The sequence below is a fragment of the Pistacia vera genome, unplaced genomic scaffold (genome assembly GCF_008641045.1).
Source record: "Pistacia vera cultivar Batoury unplaced genomic scaffold, PisVer_v2 Contig151, whole genome shotgun sequence".
In the NCBI taxonomy this organism is placed as follows: Eukaryota; Viridiplantae; Streptophyta; class Magnoliopsida; order Sapindales; family Anacardiaceae; genus Pistacia; species Pistacia vera.
This window is the reverse complement of record NW_022195586.1, coordinates 1,021,225-1,039,069: the sequence shown is the minus strand read 5'-3', so window position 1 is coordinate 1,039,069 and position 17,845 is coordinate 1,021,225. Positions and strand designations below refer to the sequence as shown.

The 17,845-nt window shown below is 32.4% G+C and overlaps 3 protein-coding genes across 3 annotated transcripts; 2 read left to right on the top strand and 1 right to left on the bottom strand.

The window, feature by feature from the left end:
• The first annotated feature begins 1,909 nt into the window (after window positions 1-1,909).
• LOC116124327 (pentatricopeptide repeat-containing protein At4g25270, chloroplastic) lies at window positions 1,910-3,900 on the top strand. The gene has a single exon (XM_031410050.1). It carries the CDS (start codon window positions 1,919-1,921, stop codon window positions 3,482-3,484), a length of 1,566 nt encoding a protein of 521 aa, XP_031265910.1. The 5' UTR covers window positions 1,910-1,918; the 3' UTR covers window positions 3,485-3,900.
• A 5,670-nt stretch (window positions 3,901-9,570) lies between these two features.
• On the top strand, window positions 9,571-10,348 carry LOC116124319 (21 kDa protein-like). Its single transcript, XM_031410039.1, has one exon. The coding sequence runs from the start codon at window positions 9,628-9,630 to the stop codon at window positions 10,207-10,209; it is 582 nt and encodes a 193-aa protein (XP_031265899.1). The 5' UTR covers window positions 9,571-9,627; the 3' UTR covers window positions 10,210-10,348.
• A 2,382-nt stretch (window positions 10,349-12,730) lies between these two features.
• Window positions 12,731-13,980, bottom strand: LOC116124316 (pectinesterase inhibitor 4-like). Its single transcript, XM_031410036.1, has one exon. The coding sequence runs from the start codon at window positions 13,919-13,921 to the stop codon at window positions 13,304-13,306; it is 618 nt and encodes a 205-aa protein (XP_031265896.1). The 5' UTR covers window positions 13,922-13,980; the 3' UTR covers window positions 12,731-13,303.
• Window positions 13,981-17,845: the final 3,865 nt, after the last annotated feature.

Sequence of the window (17,845 nt, the reverse complement as noted above, 5' to 3'; positions counted from 1 at the left end):
ACTATTCTAAAAAGTATCAGAATAATGAACTAAACGGAACCATATATACTTTTGAAACATTTTTTTAGGTTGATTGGTTGCGTTATAAAAGTACTTACAGAATTTTAAATAAGTTATTTTATAGCTTACGGGATAAGCTCAAATTTTGAGTTTTTTCCGCAGTGATGAGAATCCAAGCCTATTGTGTTCTTTAAACATACACGAGTGTTTATTGAAGATTCAAGAACCCCAAGTCTTACAAGGAGGACAACATTCGGCTCAAGCACTCAAGGAAGCTTATAAACTTGTCCAAAAGATGTTAAGGGTCCAAGACATGGCACAAACCCTTTTTTGTAGCCCAAGCTATGGAGATCAAATGGAAAGAAGCTTAATTGGTCTAAGTTCAATTTGTGGATGCTACTTGATTCAATTGGTGAAGGAAAATCAAGAAAATTGTAATTAGAGACATAACATTAAATGGGTATGGTTTGCACTTTTGTAATTGCATGGTAGAGAATTATCCCTTAATATTTTGTGTAAGATTTTATTGTAATATTTATATAATACTTGTTAGGGTAATTCTCATGTTTTGTAAAGCCTATATAAAGACCATTCTTTCATAATAGGAAAGAGACAATGAATATTACATGAATAGTGTTTGTCTTGGAGAATTGTTTTTTTTTTAATTCCTTTATCCAAGTTCGGCCAATCTTGATGGTGGATTGATCTTTCAAGCTGGTGGAGTTCCTTTAGGCTTGAATGATCATTGATCATCTTTCTTGTAAGTTATTTTTCCCTTTGGTTACCATTCATCTCAATTCCGAGTTTGACTTGCCGTGTTTGTGATCCCATTTGTGTTGTGTTTGCAAGTAGAATGAGTTTGTATTGATTGAAAATAGATAAAAAGTGTTGCTCTAAGTTGTCAAAAGGGTTGTGTGTGCTTGTGGAGTGTTGGCCAGGTTTGTTTTAGGGTGTTACAAGTAAGTCCTAGTTTAGATTGAGTTAGAATTGGTTGAAGTAAGGTGATATATGAATTGTGGTTGCATGAATTCATATCACGTAACCTCTTTTTGAATTTACTTATTGTGTTGAAATTTCAAATCTATTTTCATTCAATTTTACAAATTTGATTTGATCTATTCTCGTATATTAAACCCTTTTTAATAAATTAATATTGATTTTTTTTTTAACATTTTCTTAATCAAACAATTATTAAAATTTTCAAAAAAGATCAAAAGTTATATTAATGGCCATTTCCGGCCAGAGATCTGGCCAGAAATGGCCAGATCGATGGCCTTTAATGTCTAGATTAGATCTGGCCGGAAATGGCCATATCGGTGCATGACGGTCATTTTCGGCCTTCTGTGCGTCGTTCTGATGGTGGCGACGGTTGGCCGCGGCTGTGGTTGTCAGCAGCGACATGTTGGTGGGGGTGATGACTTGAGTGGGTTGCAATTTGTTTTGAATTCAAGGGTAATTTTGTCCAAAAAGTTAATTAATTAGGGTGAAATAGTAAAAGCTATATTCATGTAAATAAATTTAAAAATAAGAGCATTATTATCCTAAAATTTTATTAATAAGGGATAAAATTGTAACAAAAAAAGATAAACCTAGTAATCTTAGAATACCTAAGAAAATAGAGGTAATCAGATTACCTCCAATATCACTAATAATAATTATTATTGGTATTTGAAGATTACTGATATCTTATATTACTTGACAACCAAACATAGTAATAAAATAATATAGGATGACTTAACCCAAGTAATCCCACGTAACCTCAAACCAAACGCCCACAAATAGTTATCTTACTATATATTAAACTGTTTAAAAGTTTTTATGAATAAAAAAAGAAAATGTAAGGTTCAATATAATATTACAAAACCCAATAAGATGAGTTCCCTCCATATGGTCATCTCCAAAACCTAAACCAAAAACAATGAGTGTTCTACAACCACCAAGCTTCAGCTCTTCCCTAACACTCCACTGTGCTTCCAGAAGAAAGAAAAACAGAATACGAGAACAACAAAAACAGAAGCAAATTTTAAAAAACAAGAAAAACATCTTGTCCTCTTACCCAAAATCATCCCCAACTCCACTGCTAATCACCCACAAACCATTACCCCAAAATAAACTTCAAGCCTTAGACACCCTCATTAAAGACCTCGAAACCTCTATTCAGAAAGGCATTACCATAGACACTGAAACCTTCTCTTCGCTACTCGAAGTATGTTACCAATTAAAATCCATTAATCACGGAATTAAGCTTCATAGTCTCATACCCACATACATTTTACGCAAAAACGTCGGCGTTTCAGCAAAACTGTTGAGGTTATACGCGTCGTGCGGCGATATAGATAACGCTCACCAACTGTTCGATCAAATGCCAAAGAGAAATTCATTTGCGTTTCCTTGGAATTCGCTTATATCGGGATATGCCGAATTGGGTCAATATGAAGATGCCATAGCGCTTTACTTTCAAATGGAGGAAGAGGGTATTGAACCAGACCGGTTTACGTACCCTCGTGCTTTGAAAGCTTGCGCTGGACTCGGGTCAATTCAGGTCGGTGAGGCGGTGCACCGTGGCGCGGTACGTTTTGGATTTGGTTATGATGGATTTGTGCTTAATGCGCTTGTTGACATGTATGCAAAATGTGGTGACATCGTTAAGGCTAGAAGAATTTTTGACAAGAATGATGACAAGGACTTGATTTCTTGGAATTCAATGTTGATTGGTTATATTCGTCACGGGCTTTTAATTGAGGCATTGGATATATTCGGTGGGATGGTTCAAAATGGATTTGAACCCGATTCAGTGGCTATATCAGCCATTCTTGCTAATGTGTCATTAAAGATTGGTGTTCAAATTCATGGGTGGATTCTTAGGCGTGGAGTTGAATGGAATTTGTCTATTGCTAACTCTTTGATTGTTTTATATTCTAATAGCGGAAAGTTGGATCGAGCAAGTTGGTTATTTGGTCACATGCCTGAAAAAGATGTTGTGTCATGGAATTCTATAATTTCTGCTCATCGTAAGAACCCTAAAGTGTTAATGTATTTTGAGGAGATGGAGAAGGATGGTGTCTTGCCAGATAATATCACATTTGTGTCGTTACTATCGGCTTGTGCTCATTTAGGTATGGTGAAGGATGGAGAGAGATTGTTTTCTATTATGAGAGAGACGTATGGAATTAGCCCAAGATCACAACACTATGCATGTATGGTGAATCTGTATGCACGGGCAGGAATGATTGACGAGGCTTATGCAATGATAGTTGAGAAAATGGAGGTTGAGGCTGGTCCAACTGTGTGGGGAGCATTATTATACTCTTGCTATCTTCATGGGAATGTAGAGATTGGGGGGATTGCTGCTCAAAAGCTTTTTGATTTGGAGCCTGATAATGAACATAATTTCGAACTTTTAATGAGGATTTATCGCAATGCAGGTAGGTTGGAGGATGTAGCGGAAGTGGAAACAATGCTATTGGACAGAGGATTGATATAGTAGACTGCCATGTAGAGTCATGTTTTGATATTGAGAAGCGAGAAACGAAACTGGCCCTAAAATCTCTGGCTTATCGAAGAGGAAGTATGAGTTGTGTTAGAAGGGGTAAACTTAAATATTGCTGGTTATTGATATCCATGGGACAGATGAAACACCACTATACTTTTTATCTTCCTCCATCGATCATTTAGTGGATTCTGGGGAAGTTGTGAGTTGCTCAAGGCCCCACCACTCACCAGGTTGTCTGCTGTTCACAGGAGTACCATTGTACAAGAACTTAGAAAGCCTTGGAAATGTCAAAATATTAACTACGGAAAACTCAGTGAATGCATATGGACTTGAAGTAGAAGAAAAAATAATAATGGGAGCAAATTATTGTGTAAATGTGTAATGTAAAGATTAAAGCGAAAAGGATATGTAGCATATGTACTTTTTTTTTTGGTTAGCCACGGGCATTCGGATCAGTTTACGTATACCTTAACTAATCTTTTAGGGCCCTGAAGTTAACAGTCGGGTAAATTTCGGGCGTAGCCATCCCTACTAGTGCTTGGGGGACTCGAATTCAAGAATCCACATTCGACCTCTTTGCTCTTTTATCATCAAGTCATCTAGTGGTGGTTACATATGTACTTTAATGATTGTGTATAGAGGTGGAACAAATGGGCTGAGTAAGGCGAGTCAACCCTAACCCGGCCCGCATTAAAATGGGTTCAATCTGGACCCCTAAAAGGCAGGTCGGGTCGGTTTTAATATGTCAACTCGGCGAGTTAACTTTTTTATTTTTTAAAAAAAAACCCTCCAACCCGCTAGGTTGGGAGTTTTCAACCCGGTAGGTTGGTTGGCTGTTGCAAGCTAACGGTCACTCCGTTGAGTTGGACGAAAAAAATTATTAATATATATATATATATATATATATATATTATATTATATTTTTTTTTTTTTTTTTTTTTACAAATACCATTTTTACCCTTGAAATATGGCCGTTTATAGCAGTTGGAAGGGTCTTTTTCGTCATTTTCCTTTCCCTTTTTTTTTTTTTCTATAAATAGGGTCTAAACTCTCGTATTTTCTTATATCCCAAATTCTCTCATTTTCTCTAATCTCTATTAAATCTTTCAATTATTCTCTTTGTTGTCAATTTGTTCTCATTTTAATTTTTATCAGTTTTTGCAATTTTCAATTCATATTTCCAAATTCTAATTCTCTTTCTTTAATTTTTTATTTCTTCTATATCAATTTTTTTTTTAACTACAATGGATAGATATTTTCATCCAATCGATTCCGATGATGAAGGAAATTATCCTAGTCCCCCTAAATTTACTAACATAAATGCAATAGAATCAAATAGTCTCGCTTTCTTAGTCTCATAATCTGATACACCTCATAATATTCCCCCGATTCCTCCTTATGCTGCTACAACTCCTGGTGGTTCTAGAAGTCGTCCTCGTCCAACTTCGTCTCAAGCAGAAGTGGGTTCATCAACTCTGTCGAAATTGACGACAGGCACACATCATACGTTCAAGTGCATTTCGATAAGTTTTACAAGATAAAAAATGGAGTTCAAGTGAAGAAAGCAAGATGCAAGTATTGTGGAAATATTTATAAAGCTGATTTAAGTATTGTTACTAGTACTTTAAAAAGACATGCTAATAAACATATTACTCAACATGAAAATAGAGAAACCAACCAAACTCAAATAACTAATATGAGTACTACTTGGCGTTATAATTCTGATGTATATAGGGAACAATTAGCTTTGTATATTGCTGCAACTGATCAACCTATTAATATGGTTGAAGATAAATATTTTGAAAGATTTATTAAAAATTTATTTTTTTAAGGATTTAAAAGTTATTCTAAAATTGCAATTAAAAATGATTTAATAAAATTGTTTGGGAAAATGAAATTAGAATAAAAAAATAAAATACATAGTTATCATGTTAGTATGGTTCTAACTGCCAATATTTAGAGTGGTAGAGTTAAATAGGATTATATTTGTGTGACTAGTCATTATTTTGATAACGAATGTAAATTAAATAAATCTTTATTGGGATTTAGATTAATGGATGTGGATCATAGTAGTCAACAAATTTATAATAAAATTATTGAAATTTTAGAAGATTATGATGTTGTTAATAAAATGATAAGTTTAACTTTAGATAATGCAAGTGCTAATAGTGCAGCTATCGATTTTTTTTTAAATTAATTTTTCTTTTTATGACAATTTGAAGTTTTTTCACTAATACTGTGCATGTCACTTCATTAATTTAATTGCGAAAAGTGATATGAAAAAAATTAAAAATAATATTGATAGAATTATGGATTCTTTAGCTTGGATTACTAGTAGTAATAAAAGAAATGTTGAATTTCAAGATGTTTGTATAAAATCAAATATGTCTCCTAAAACTTTTGCATTAGACATGCCCGTTATATGGAATAGTACTTATTTAATGTTTGATTCATGTTTACCTTATGCAAATTTAATTAGCTATTTTGTAGCAAACAATAGAGGTCCTCATTATTTGGTAGAAAATGATTGATATATAGCTAAAAAATTTTATTCTTTTCTTAAATTTTTTTACTAATCCACTTTCCATCTTTCTAGTGTGTATTATCCTACTACTCCATTGGTAATACATACAATTATAAAAATTTCAAATTTATTTAGAAAGAACAGAAACAATTAAATTTTAGCGGAACCAATACAGGCAATAAAATTAAAATTTAAAAAATATTGGAAACTCATTCATTTTCTGTATTGTTTAGGTGCTATATTTGATCCTAGAATTAAAGTAGCAGGTTTAGAAAATGGTTTAAACATATTAACTGAAAATTTACAAAATGAAGCATATGCCAATCAACTAGGAGAGGTAAGAGAGTGTCTAGCATAGGTATATTTACAATATGAGAACATGTATGAGAACTAGCAAAGAAGTGAAATACCCGGGGAAGTTGCATCAGAAGAAACAAATGAAGACTTTGACTCCTGGAGTGCACTTAATAGGCCGAAGAGGATCCGAATCTGAAGCACAGCCCCCTCTTTAGAAGCACCAATAACAAATGTACTGTCCTCTATGCAGTTACAAAGTAATAAGCTTCACCAATATTTGGGAACGCCCGAAGTGTTACCAGCAGATCCACAACAAAGAGCCAACTTTGATGTCTTAGAATATTGGAAAACCAGAAAATGTATTTTTCCGGTATTATCAAGACTTGTCTTGGATGTTTTCTCTGTTTTTGTCTCAACTGTCTCATCCGAACAAACCTTTAGTGCAAGTGGAAGAATTTTAAATGAAAGGAGGACTAAACTTTCACAAAAAATGATTGAAGTCCCCGCATGTCTTTGAGATTGGGAACAGTTGCGCCATCAAGATCAATATAAGGTTGTCGACAAACTTTAATAGAATCATTTCAATTTTATAATATAGATGATACGGATGTGGGAGATCTTAGCCAACCCCCAAATTAGTTGTTTTGTAAATTGTAACTTGTAAATTAATTATCAATTATTACACTCTTTTTTCCTTACCAAGTTTTTGTCCTATTGGGTTTTTCTTAGTAAGCTTTTTAACGAGGCAATAATTGTTTTAATTTCTTATTTTATTTTTTGATAAATAAATAAATCTAATTTTTCTTATATTACAATTTCATTGTATTAAAATTGAATTAATATTTGAAATGTTAAAAAAAAATTAATTTAATTGAATTATTGATATTTGAAAAGTTAACTAAAAAGTAAAAACAATTACACAAAAGAAAAAAATAAAAAAATTATGGGCTAACCCGGTGCGACCGTATCAAAACCCGTCAGGTTAGGATTGGCAGGCCGAGCTGGATCAGCCTTTTTGGCCAAGAGAGGGGCTAGGCCCGGCCCACCAATTCCTATAACCCGCCATGGGCTAGGCTGGGTCGGGTTGAACGGGTTATTTTTCCACGATTTTGTTTACACTTCTAGCAGATAATTCTTTTGTGAAATACACATCTAATTGCCTCACCAACTGATAAAAGAGAAGAAAAGAAAGAAAAAAGTGGCATGTGCATTCTGCGAATATTTATTGAAATGACACGAACATCAAAAGCCTCCAAAGCTACAGAGTAAAGGTTTTCTGATGCTTTATCAAAAGACGTACGTGACTGAGACCAATTTTCAGGTTTCATACTTATCTTAAAATCTTTAATTTAAGTGGACACAATCTTTTCTCATACTTCTCTTCTCTTGTCTTGTCTATAATCTTATATCATATATTCATTTATTAAGATCGTGATTACATAACTAAAGATTCTGATCATAATCAGAAAATATATAAAATTCATTTCCATTGTTACAGTAAGCAGCGCCGGTGATCACGGGAATGTCTTGACCGTTGATGCTGCGGGCTTTCAAAGTCAATAACAATAGTATTGCAAGTAAGACAAATATGTAAAAATTTCAGCCATAATCTCCGATTATGCTCATGTTTAGTGGTAGCCTACCACTTATTTTCAAATTTCAACCTTAAAAACTTTATTTCTTCTTCCAAAAGTCAACAACCGGAATCAATGAGGTGTTTCCAAGTCCAAAATTAGTTATCCGTAGACCATTTCCAACCATAAACAATAAATCAGCGTAACTTTCACATCAAATCGGTGTAATTTTCATACTATTTTCACACGGCATCTCCAATCTATTGCACATAATATTATCTTTCTTTTTATTTCTACTAATTTAAACATAATTTAATTTACTAATTATTTTTATATATACTACTAATAATAACTTTAAAGTTGTGTATTATTTTTAAGTTATTAAAGTTTAATATTTATAACTTTATTAATTATTTTTGTATCTATTAATTAAATATTGAAAATAATAACTTTATTAATTAATAATTAATTAACTACTAATAATAACTTTAAATTAGTGTTAATTTATTTGAAAGTGTTAAAGTTTAATATTTGTATTATAATGTTTTTATTATTTTTTAAATTATATAATTATTATAAAAATAAATTTATAAATAATAATTAAATTAATATAAATATAAATTAAAAAAATAAATAACAAAAATAAAGAAATAAAAAATTTCATGTCGTACTAATTTAATGTGGCTTTTAGTGTTTGGTTGCAATAAAATTTGGACACTATTTTAGCGTTTCTAATGGAAATGCCCTTTATGTCGGTAGCGGGTAGCCTAAGGCCCTAGAAAAAGGAAATTCACACTATCATGCGCTCATTTTAATCATAATATATAGATATCACATCTGTCCAGTGTCCCATACTCCGACATAAAATTTAATGTTTGTGATAAGTTTAAAATAAAGTAATAGAAAATATCTATGAATAAAAATAATATTTACCTTTACTCTTTTATTGAATTCAGTTGATAAAAAATAGATAATGATAAACTCATAACCCAATTTTATAAATTATTCTTCATAATCTCGATAAAATAGTTTATAATTAATTAATTCGTAATTAAGTAGGTAAGACTTATAATAAGTAGATAAGATATATTTATAAATTGATCAATTATAAATTATCACATCAAAATTATAAAAAAAAAGTTTATGGCTTCGTTTGTTTCGCTTTTGGGAATACTATTATTAGTATTTCCAAAAAAGTTAAACAATAAAATATTATTATACCAAAATATTATTCTATATTTTTTAATTTTTTTTAAATTTCTAAATTTATTAATTTAACTAAACACTCCCAAATAGTTTTTTAGAAATTACAAAAATACTCTGGCCACCCTCTGGCGGTGCTGGCCGACTGTCCGTATTTAATGGGTGGATTAAGAGTGTTTTTGTTAACTTTTAATATTTTATTATAGAGATATTTAATAAATAAATAAAAATAAGAGATATTTTTATTAATTTCTTAATTTTATATTGTAATACACTTCCAATTAAACTTTTTTTTCAAAAGGTTATTCTAAAATTTACATTATAAATATAGTATTATCGTGATTAAATATATTATCAAAGTATTAACTTTATTTATTTAATATAATTATTTATTTTTTAATATTAAAGTGGCCCACGAAAAAGCACAAATTGCTCAAACCTCTATAAATACAAACACTTGCACTCTTCATTCCTCACAATCCCATTGCAGTTTTCATCACTCCAAGAAACAAGAGAGTCTTTTGGCATCTAAAATCATGGCAAGAGCCGCTTCTCTTCTTCTACTCCTCTCCCTATTATACTTCACCACCACGGCCATCCCCACTAAGAGCTCTAGTGACACAACCTTCATTAAAACCTCCTGCAAATCCACTACTTACCCCGCTCTCTGCGTCCAGTCTCTCTCAACTTACGCCACTTCAATTCAACAGAGCCCGCGCCAGCTGGCTCTCGCGGCCTTGTCCGTGAGCCTGTCGAGGGCACATTCCACTAAATCATTCGTCACAAAGTTGAAGAAGTTCAAGAACTTGAAGCACAGGGAGATTGGAGCTATTGCAGACTGCGTGGAAGAGATGAGCGACACCGTGGACCGGCTGAGCAAGTCGGTTCAGGAGCTGAAGCACATGGGTCAAGCCAAAGGTCAGGACTTTTTGATGCACATGAGCAATGTGGAAACCTGGGTCAGTGCAGCTCTCACTGATGAGAACACTTGCGTTGATGGTTTTGCCGGCAAGGCCTTGAATGGGAAGATCAAGGATTCGATTAAAGGTCAAGTTGTTAATGTTGCTCAAGTTACTAGCAACGCACTGGCCTTGATTAACAAGTTTGCTGCAACATAATGATCCAGCAGGCAGCCATGGATGTGTGGGTGAAAAAGCTCTTAAGATTTTGCCAAGTTTTTGATCTGTCGTTTAAATTTGATGTATAAATTAAGCTTGTTTTTATGTGTTTTTAACAGTTATGTATGTATCATATATTGAGTGTTTTGAGTGGGAAATGAACAAGATGAAGTGTTTTGAACTTTGAAGTACTGCTTTTGTCTTGTGGCTCAAAATAAATCCCTTGATTGAAGGCATAAGGTCCTCAAAAAACACAATTAAATGACCGAATCGAATCAATATGATGAAATTACGAGATATGGTCCCATCTCAATCATAATTAGCGGGCCTAACTTGTATTAGGTAATTAAAAAGAAACACGGAAGAATCATTTCATTTGATAAATGATACTAAAATACTGAATATATCTGAAGATGAGCACAATTGGCTTTTACGGAAAGGGCGGTGTATAAATAAATAAATAAATGTATCGGCAATCGGGAATCGGAACGGGATTGAGACCGAGCAGAAAAAGAGGACTTTGCGTGGGGACTCTGTGTCGACTGCGATCACGTGACTGGGCTTTTTGTCTCCATTTTTTCTCCTATAACTCTATATTATATATATATATATATAGGTATAATGCATTGAAATGACTGGGGATAGGGCGAAAGGGATCGCCTGCACATGGATGATGGGATTGTAACCTAATCAAACAAACTTTTAGTTACAACTGCGCACTATTTTATTTCAATTATTTATTGATATATTACCAAGTGGGCGCATGGGAGATGACTACACGCTGCCAATACCATACCATTCAGTGCACCAGTGTATTTGTATATGTATGATATTTTCGAACAAATATCCGAATTTGACTTTCTACAATGTTAATATAGATGATTATTGAAGAGTTTATTTGATCGTTAACTTCAAGATTTTAAAAATTAATTAGGTTACGTGTAAACTAGTTTAAACATCTCCCATGAAAACAAAAAAGAAAAAAGTTTGATGTATTTTTTTTTTCTTATTTTGTTTGATGCTGCTATTGCATACAACGTTTAATGCGTAATTTCTTGAAAGAAATTCCAATATTATTACATCAATTGCGTTGTTTAATTGTTTAATTTATTATTTACCAGCACTCTGACTCCACTTTTGTTCAGGCTTATCTTCACGGCGGCACGGCTCTTTTTTTTAATGTTCATTCTAGATTTTTTTTTTTTTTTTTTTTGGTTAAATCTAGAACGGTAACTATCAGTTTCTAGATTTTTGCATAGATATATCTTATATAAACTAACTGCATGCGTTTGACCCTACTGTATTAACAGGGCGTTAACTCATTCTCTTATTATTCCAACCATCAAAATATTATCATATAAATAAGTTACTAATATTAGCAGATAATCGAAAGTGCAAACATCAATAGCTATCAAAGAAATAATTGACAGAGTCAGGTAAACTAATTTTCTTCTGCTCTCTTCCATGATTTGATTTTTTTTTTTTGTTTTTGTCTCCCCGTATTTTAAGTTAATTAACTTGAACGTAACGTAACCCTAGTTAACAAAATTGACCTAATTAAAATCAATTTAAAAGAAAAAAAAACATATAATCATATCAATAATGTTTTATTTATAATTGAATCATACAACTAAACCAAAATTAAACAAAATTCATATAAAATGATTCCTCCATGTTTTGTTTTTTATCTAATTGTATGATTTGATTGTAGACATAACATTTCCGTAATCATATATATTTTTTTCTTGATTAAATTCATTAATACAGATTACAGTTGGCATGTAACATGGTTAAAAATCCTTGTTCACATGAAGTGACTGCGTCAACTATAGGCATGGACACCCATCACTCACTCATCATATATATAACCCTCCATACTGCCAAAAAATGATGTTGCCTTTTCTTCTTTGCTAGTTGCAATATCTTTAATGTACAAAATTTTATACATACATTAGAATGTTTCATAGAGTAGAAAACTTACATAAATGAGTCAATTATTTTGAAGAGAACACATGAACAACGGCGTGAGTGGAGAGAATTAAGAAGAATAGCTAACCTAAACGTCTATATCATAGATTAATGGAGAGAAACTGCTGACCTTATTCCCTCGTTGCATGTGATTTGACGCGATGTTTTATCCACACAAAATATGGAAAGTGGAAATAGACACTTCCCTTGTCTCATGCATCCATTTAATTCAATAAATTTTGGGAAGCCATTTGAAAATTGTATCGAATTTCTTCTTCTACCACCTCTCTATATAAATATTTATTTTATATTTTATTTTATATATATATATACAGGATCAGTGGCGGATCCAGGCACTTTTTGGGTGGGCTATGGTCCATCCTTAAATTTTTTTTTTTTTAATATTAATATGTATAATTTATATATTTTGGCCCACTCTAACAAAAATATTAATGGATAAAAATAGTAATGTATAATAAATTTTTATTTTGGTCTACCCTAAAAGAAATTCCTGGATCTACTACTGTACAGGATCATCAAGGAGGTTTATTCACGATTTCACGTGCTGCTTGCCATTGCCTCACATTCTTATCCGTTCTAATCGATATGCACTCTTTTCACGCAATGGAATTAATTGGTTTCTTCCAAATTTAATTCCACATTCGCCTTTGCAGCACATGAAAACTTAGAAATATTGGAATATTTATATTCCAACTGCAATAATAATAAAAATGTCCCCTTCTTAATATAAGAACAGATGTGATCTTCTTTATAATAAGTTTGGCCTTTCCGTTGGTTTTTCTGGGAATCCCTTGATTATAATACATGACAAAATTAATTTAAATAGATGACCCACCGTAAAGGGTAATTAAAAGCATCCTACCTGAAGTAGTGAAGTTAGCTGATTCAGTTACTCCAAGTGATTGCATATACTGGGAGCTAGAGAAACAAAAAAGAAAAATGTACTGAAATCATGCACACACTATAACAAAAGATTTTTGCGATTATTTCTAGTTACAACCAGATACATATTAAACAGAAGAGAACATATATTTAAACTTTGTAGCAAAAAGAATTAAAAGAAGAAAAACACACCAAGAACTATTAAGAGGGTTGAAATTCATTACTAACTCTTAAGATTATTGTTGATAAGAGCCAAAGAGTTGCTTGTTTGCTTAGCAAGATTCACAACGCTCTTCCTGATTTTGTTCTTCACAGATTTGCTAACCTTGTTGCCTTCATCAATTTCATCTGTGCACGTATTCTCATCCGTTAGCGCAGCGCTAACCCACGTTTGTATGTTAGCTATTTGTAAATGAAGACGTGACCCTGTTCCTAAATGCTCCATTTCATCCAACGAATCCTTTAGCTCATCGATGCTGTCGCTAATTTCATCGATGCAATCTTTAACAATTGCTTTCTCTGCAGAACTCAGTCCTCCTTGTTTTGCTATGCTCGACACCAAGGCAGAAGTGTTACGCGCGGTTTTTAGGGTTACCTTCAAGGAAGTTTTGCAGAGCTTTAAAGGATCTGTTTTGATTGTATTGTAGTAGGATTTGAGACTCTTGTAGCAGTCAGCTGGGTATGTTGTTGAATTGCAGGATGTCAGGATGTAGATTTTGTAGGTATTTGAACAAGTTTTATCGGTTGAAACTGCGGCTATTGCAGTTTGCAAATTCGAAATGAGGAAAAGGAAGGCGCAGTGAAATGAGATTTGGAATATTGCGCAAGTTTTTGCTTCCATCCCTCTTAGCTATATCAGAAATTAATCTTTCTAATATTGTTTTCTTTTGATGAGAGTGTGTAGAGAAGATGGGAATTTATAAGGATATGATTTTCAGATGGGAATTTATTTTTTTTGCATGTCTTTTCTATCACGCAACATTTTGAAATTGACTCTTGAAATATAATAATAGAAATTAATGAAATATTTTAGCATTGAAATTGAGATTGCGACAGTTTAGTATGATTTGTACATACTTAATTTCAGATCTTGCACGTTTTGACAGAAGTGGAAGCCGGCTGGCTAGCTTTAGAATAACATCTCATAGAGGTACAGCTGGCTATTTGTGCCATTTTTTTAATTTTTTAATTTTTGTTTTGTTTTGTGCAGTGTGAATGTGTCAACAAAAACACATTATATATTTTTGCAAGCTGTGTAAGCAACAGTACCCACCTGGGGTTCGTACTTCCAAATTTAATTATAATTTTCCATTGTCACGCCTCGACTATTGGAATTTGGAAATATATATGACTATATGAGCACTTACTTATATGCCTTCCCGAGCTCCATGGTAATTTGCTCTTTTCTTATCTTATCATTTGATGCCTCGAGTCAATCAGTGAATGAAAACACTTACGATTAGTTTTGATGGATTAATATAGGAGTCAAAACTAATTCAAGGTTACGATGGAGAGTGTCTTAGAAACAATAATACTATATTCACAAAGAAATCTTACAAAAATTTTCATACAAAGTAAGGTGACAAAAAATAAATGAAAGAGTGAAACAAAAAGTCAAACTTATTATAATCACTTTTCCATTCATTTTTTACCACATTACCCTTTAGATAATTTTTGTAGATTTCTTTGTAAGTGCAGCATTACTTGTTTGCCACATTACCTTATATGAGAATTTTTGTAAGATTTCTTTGTAAGTGCAGCATTACTTGTCTTAGAAATTAAGGTTTTTTCCCTTTAAGACTAGGTTGAGTGTAGTTAGAACTAGAATTATTTTTGCTTTGTTTTATGTACTAGGTTTATGATGTTGTGTACTTTTGTGTATTGTATTCATGAAACTATAATAATTTTTCTTATTCATATATATAAATAGATTATGTTGAATCACGTAAATACCATATCTCTTTAAATGATTTGATTTTAATATTACCTTATTTATCCTCGATATATATTTTCTGCTGTCCATCTCATAACAGTTTTATAGATCCGTCAATATGTATTAAAATCAGAATTAATTATTGTAAGACGTGTTGCCATGTTAAACATGAAACAACGTGTTTACTAAGTTTTAAATTTTTAATATATAAAACTCAAAGGCGGGAGACGGCGTGAGCTGGAAGACTCGATTACGATTAACCAACGGTCGATGGTAGGGCCTATTTTTAGAACATGGACAACCTATTACATCCGGACGCGTGTAATGTGAGCAGTACAAAAAGTCAAACATTTGCGTGGGTAGTCGTGAAGACTTTTGCACATTATCTTAACGAAAAATTGTCACATTAGCGTTGCCGCTGTCTACGGTGATCTTATCTCTGATCTTCATCTTCTCTTCCCCTTAATTTAAGCTAATTGTGATTTTTTTATTTTTTTATTTTTTTTTTTTGGGTAAGTAAGCTTTATGAACAAAAAGAATAAGGTTTGAACAAAAAGAATAAGGTTAGAAAGTAACGCGAACGGCTCATAGGAAAAAAAAAACAAAAACAACAAAGGGACACACACTCCTGTCTCAAGAGCATGCAAGCTCAAATAAAAGAAAAGGTACAAACGCTTGCATAGGAGCACACAGACTCGAAACAAAAACACAAAAAAGGCACAAACGCTCAAAAAGAGCATGTAGGCTCTACAAAAAAGAAAAGGAACAAGAAGTCAGGATCGCCGTCCTTTCTTCTCACTCTTCTTATCCTTGGGCGTCGACAGACTCGATGGACGAGAGGACTGGGACTGAAGCATGAGCCACTCCATGTCAGAGTGGAAGTCCACCTCGACGTCTTCGACAAGGATAGCAAGAACCATGACTAACAATCATTTGCGATTGTCAACAGAATACTCGTCACTCGATTGGTCCCTCGTTGCCCTTTTAAGAGCTTTGTGAGCTAAAAAATCACGAGTTTCGACAAACGGGTTGAAGAAGCAATTTTGTAGTATAAAATTAGTGTTTTCAGAAAAGAAAAGCTTGTTAATTGTTGATTTATAAAAGGAATAATTAAAGTATGTTTTCTTTGACCTATTTATTTTACTTAATATTCTAAAATAAGTGCATATACTTTTTGGAAGAGTTTAATAAAAAAGGGTTTTTGTGAGATGTTATCATTAGTTTCACATTTCACATACATACTATTAAATTGTACGGTCGGTGATGATATATATTTATATAATGGCTGAGAGCATGGTTTTTAAAAACCGAAATGTGTACTTGATACTGTTTTATTTACTTTCGTGTAAAAGAATAATCTTGCGTTGAAGAATTTTAAAAACACATGCTGGGATTACAAGCTGAACGTGGGATAAGAAGACTTATTTGTGATTATAAAAGACGAATCTTGAATTCAAATATATATATATATATATTGATGTGAAACTGATCGAGACGTGCACATTATATATATTATATAAAGATCAAAATCACTTGCTTCTTAATTCATGGAATTTGGTATAATTCTTTCAGCTAATGATGATGATGATCGAATTGATTTTCAAATCCATTACATGATCTTTTTGAAAATCTTTCACGCATTGGTCTCTCGATTGTCCTTGTACACATTCAATATAAACATTGACATAATATCTCAAGTTGCTCCTTCATGTTAATAGGAGATTTTATAGCAAACGGCATATTCTCACCCAAGGTTTAGCAAAATTCCAAGCTGATACCCCTGATTGCATTTATTCCAGATTTTTATCCTTAAAGTAACGTCATTTCCTTTATTTTAATAAATTCTCAACTTTTTACTATAGCATAGCCCACGTTAACATGCTAAAGTGCTCCAACGTTTTCTTTGGCCAAGAAGGGCTCATGTTATCAAGAAAGGGCTCATGTTAATAGCGTCCAAGTCAACGGTTTTTGGCTTTTTTCAGTTGATTCGAAAGTCTAAAATCACTCCCGAAACCACCATTGGACTTCCTACAACCTCCTCTACAAAACCCATAGCTTCATTTGTTGACTTCATTCATTGTTTTCAATTATCTTCAACAGTCACTAACGATGTTAATTTAAGGGGGAAAATTTGAAATAAATGCAATCAGGGGTATCAACTTAGGGTTTTGCTAAACCTCGATGGTAATATGTGATATTTTTATTAAAATCCATTCTTGGAATAGTGGGCATATGTTAATTAAGTTGATGATGAAACCGCCATAGATGATTAGGATACTTAATTTTCACTCAAAATATATCACTATTAATTAGGATTCGCTAGGAGCCAACTAGATGTAATTAATCTTGTTATATATTATATAGATATGAGTTGATAATAACTTGCATATGAAATATTTATGTCACAATCTAGGTTATATGTATGTACATGGTTAATTAATTAGCTAGATATATAGCGGATATCATCATCCATTTAAGTTAAGATCTTCTATAAATTTGAAAAAAACCAAGTTTTATTCTAGTTATCTAAGCATGTGTTAACTTAAACACTTAACAACTGATCATCATCCTTAGTAATTTCAAATTAAGAAGGATGTTTACAAAAAAGTTTTTCTTTCTTTTCCCATGCACACCATGCATTTCATTAATTTGCTTTCAAATGAGGAATTTCAAGAAATCATTAAACAATTAAATTAAAGAAGCATTGCGCTACATGCATTATATATATATATAATTCATATAGATATAGCTACTGGATCAAAACATACACATAAAATAATTTAACTAGTGAGTTAAGTACTAGTATTTGAGTTTATTAATGAAGGCTAAAGC

Coding starts and splice junctions, on each gene's coding strand:
- LOC116124327 (XM_031410050.1), top strand. CDS start 1,919: ATGAGTGTTCTACAACCACCAAGCTTCAGCTCTTCCCTAACACTCCAC.
- LOC116124319 (XM_031410039.1), top strand. CDS start 9,628: ATGGCAAGAGCCGCTTCTCTTCTTCTACTCCTCTCCCTATTATACTTC.
- LOC116124316 (XM_031410036.1), bottom strand. CDS start 13,921: ATGGAAGCAAAAACTTGCGCAATATTCCAAATCTCATTTCACTGCGCC.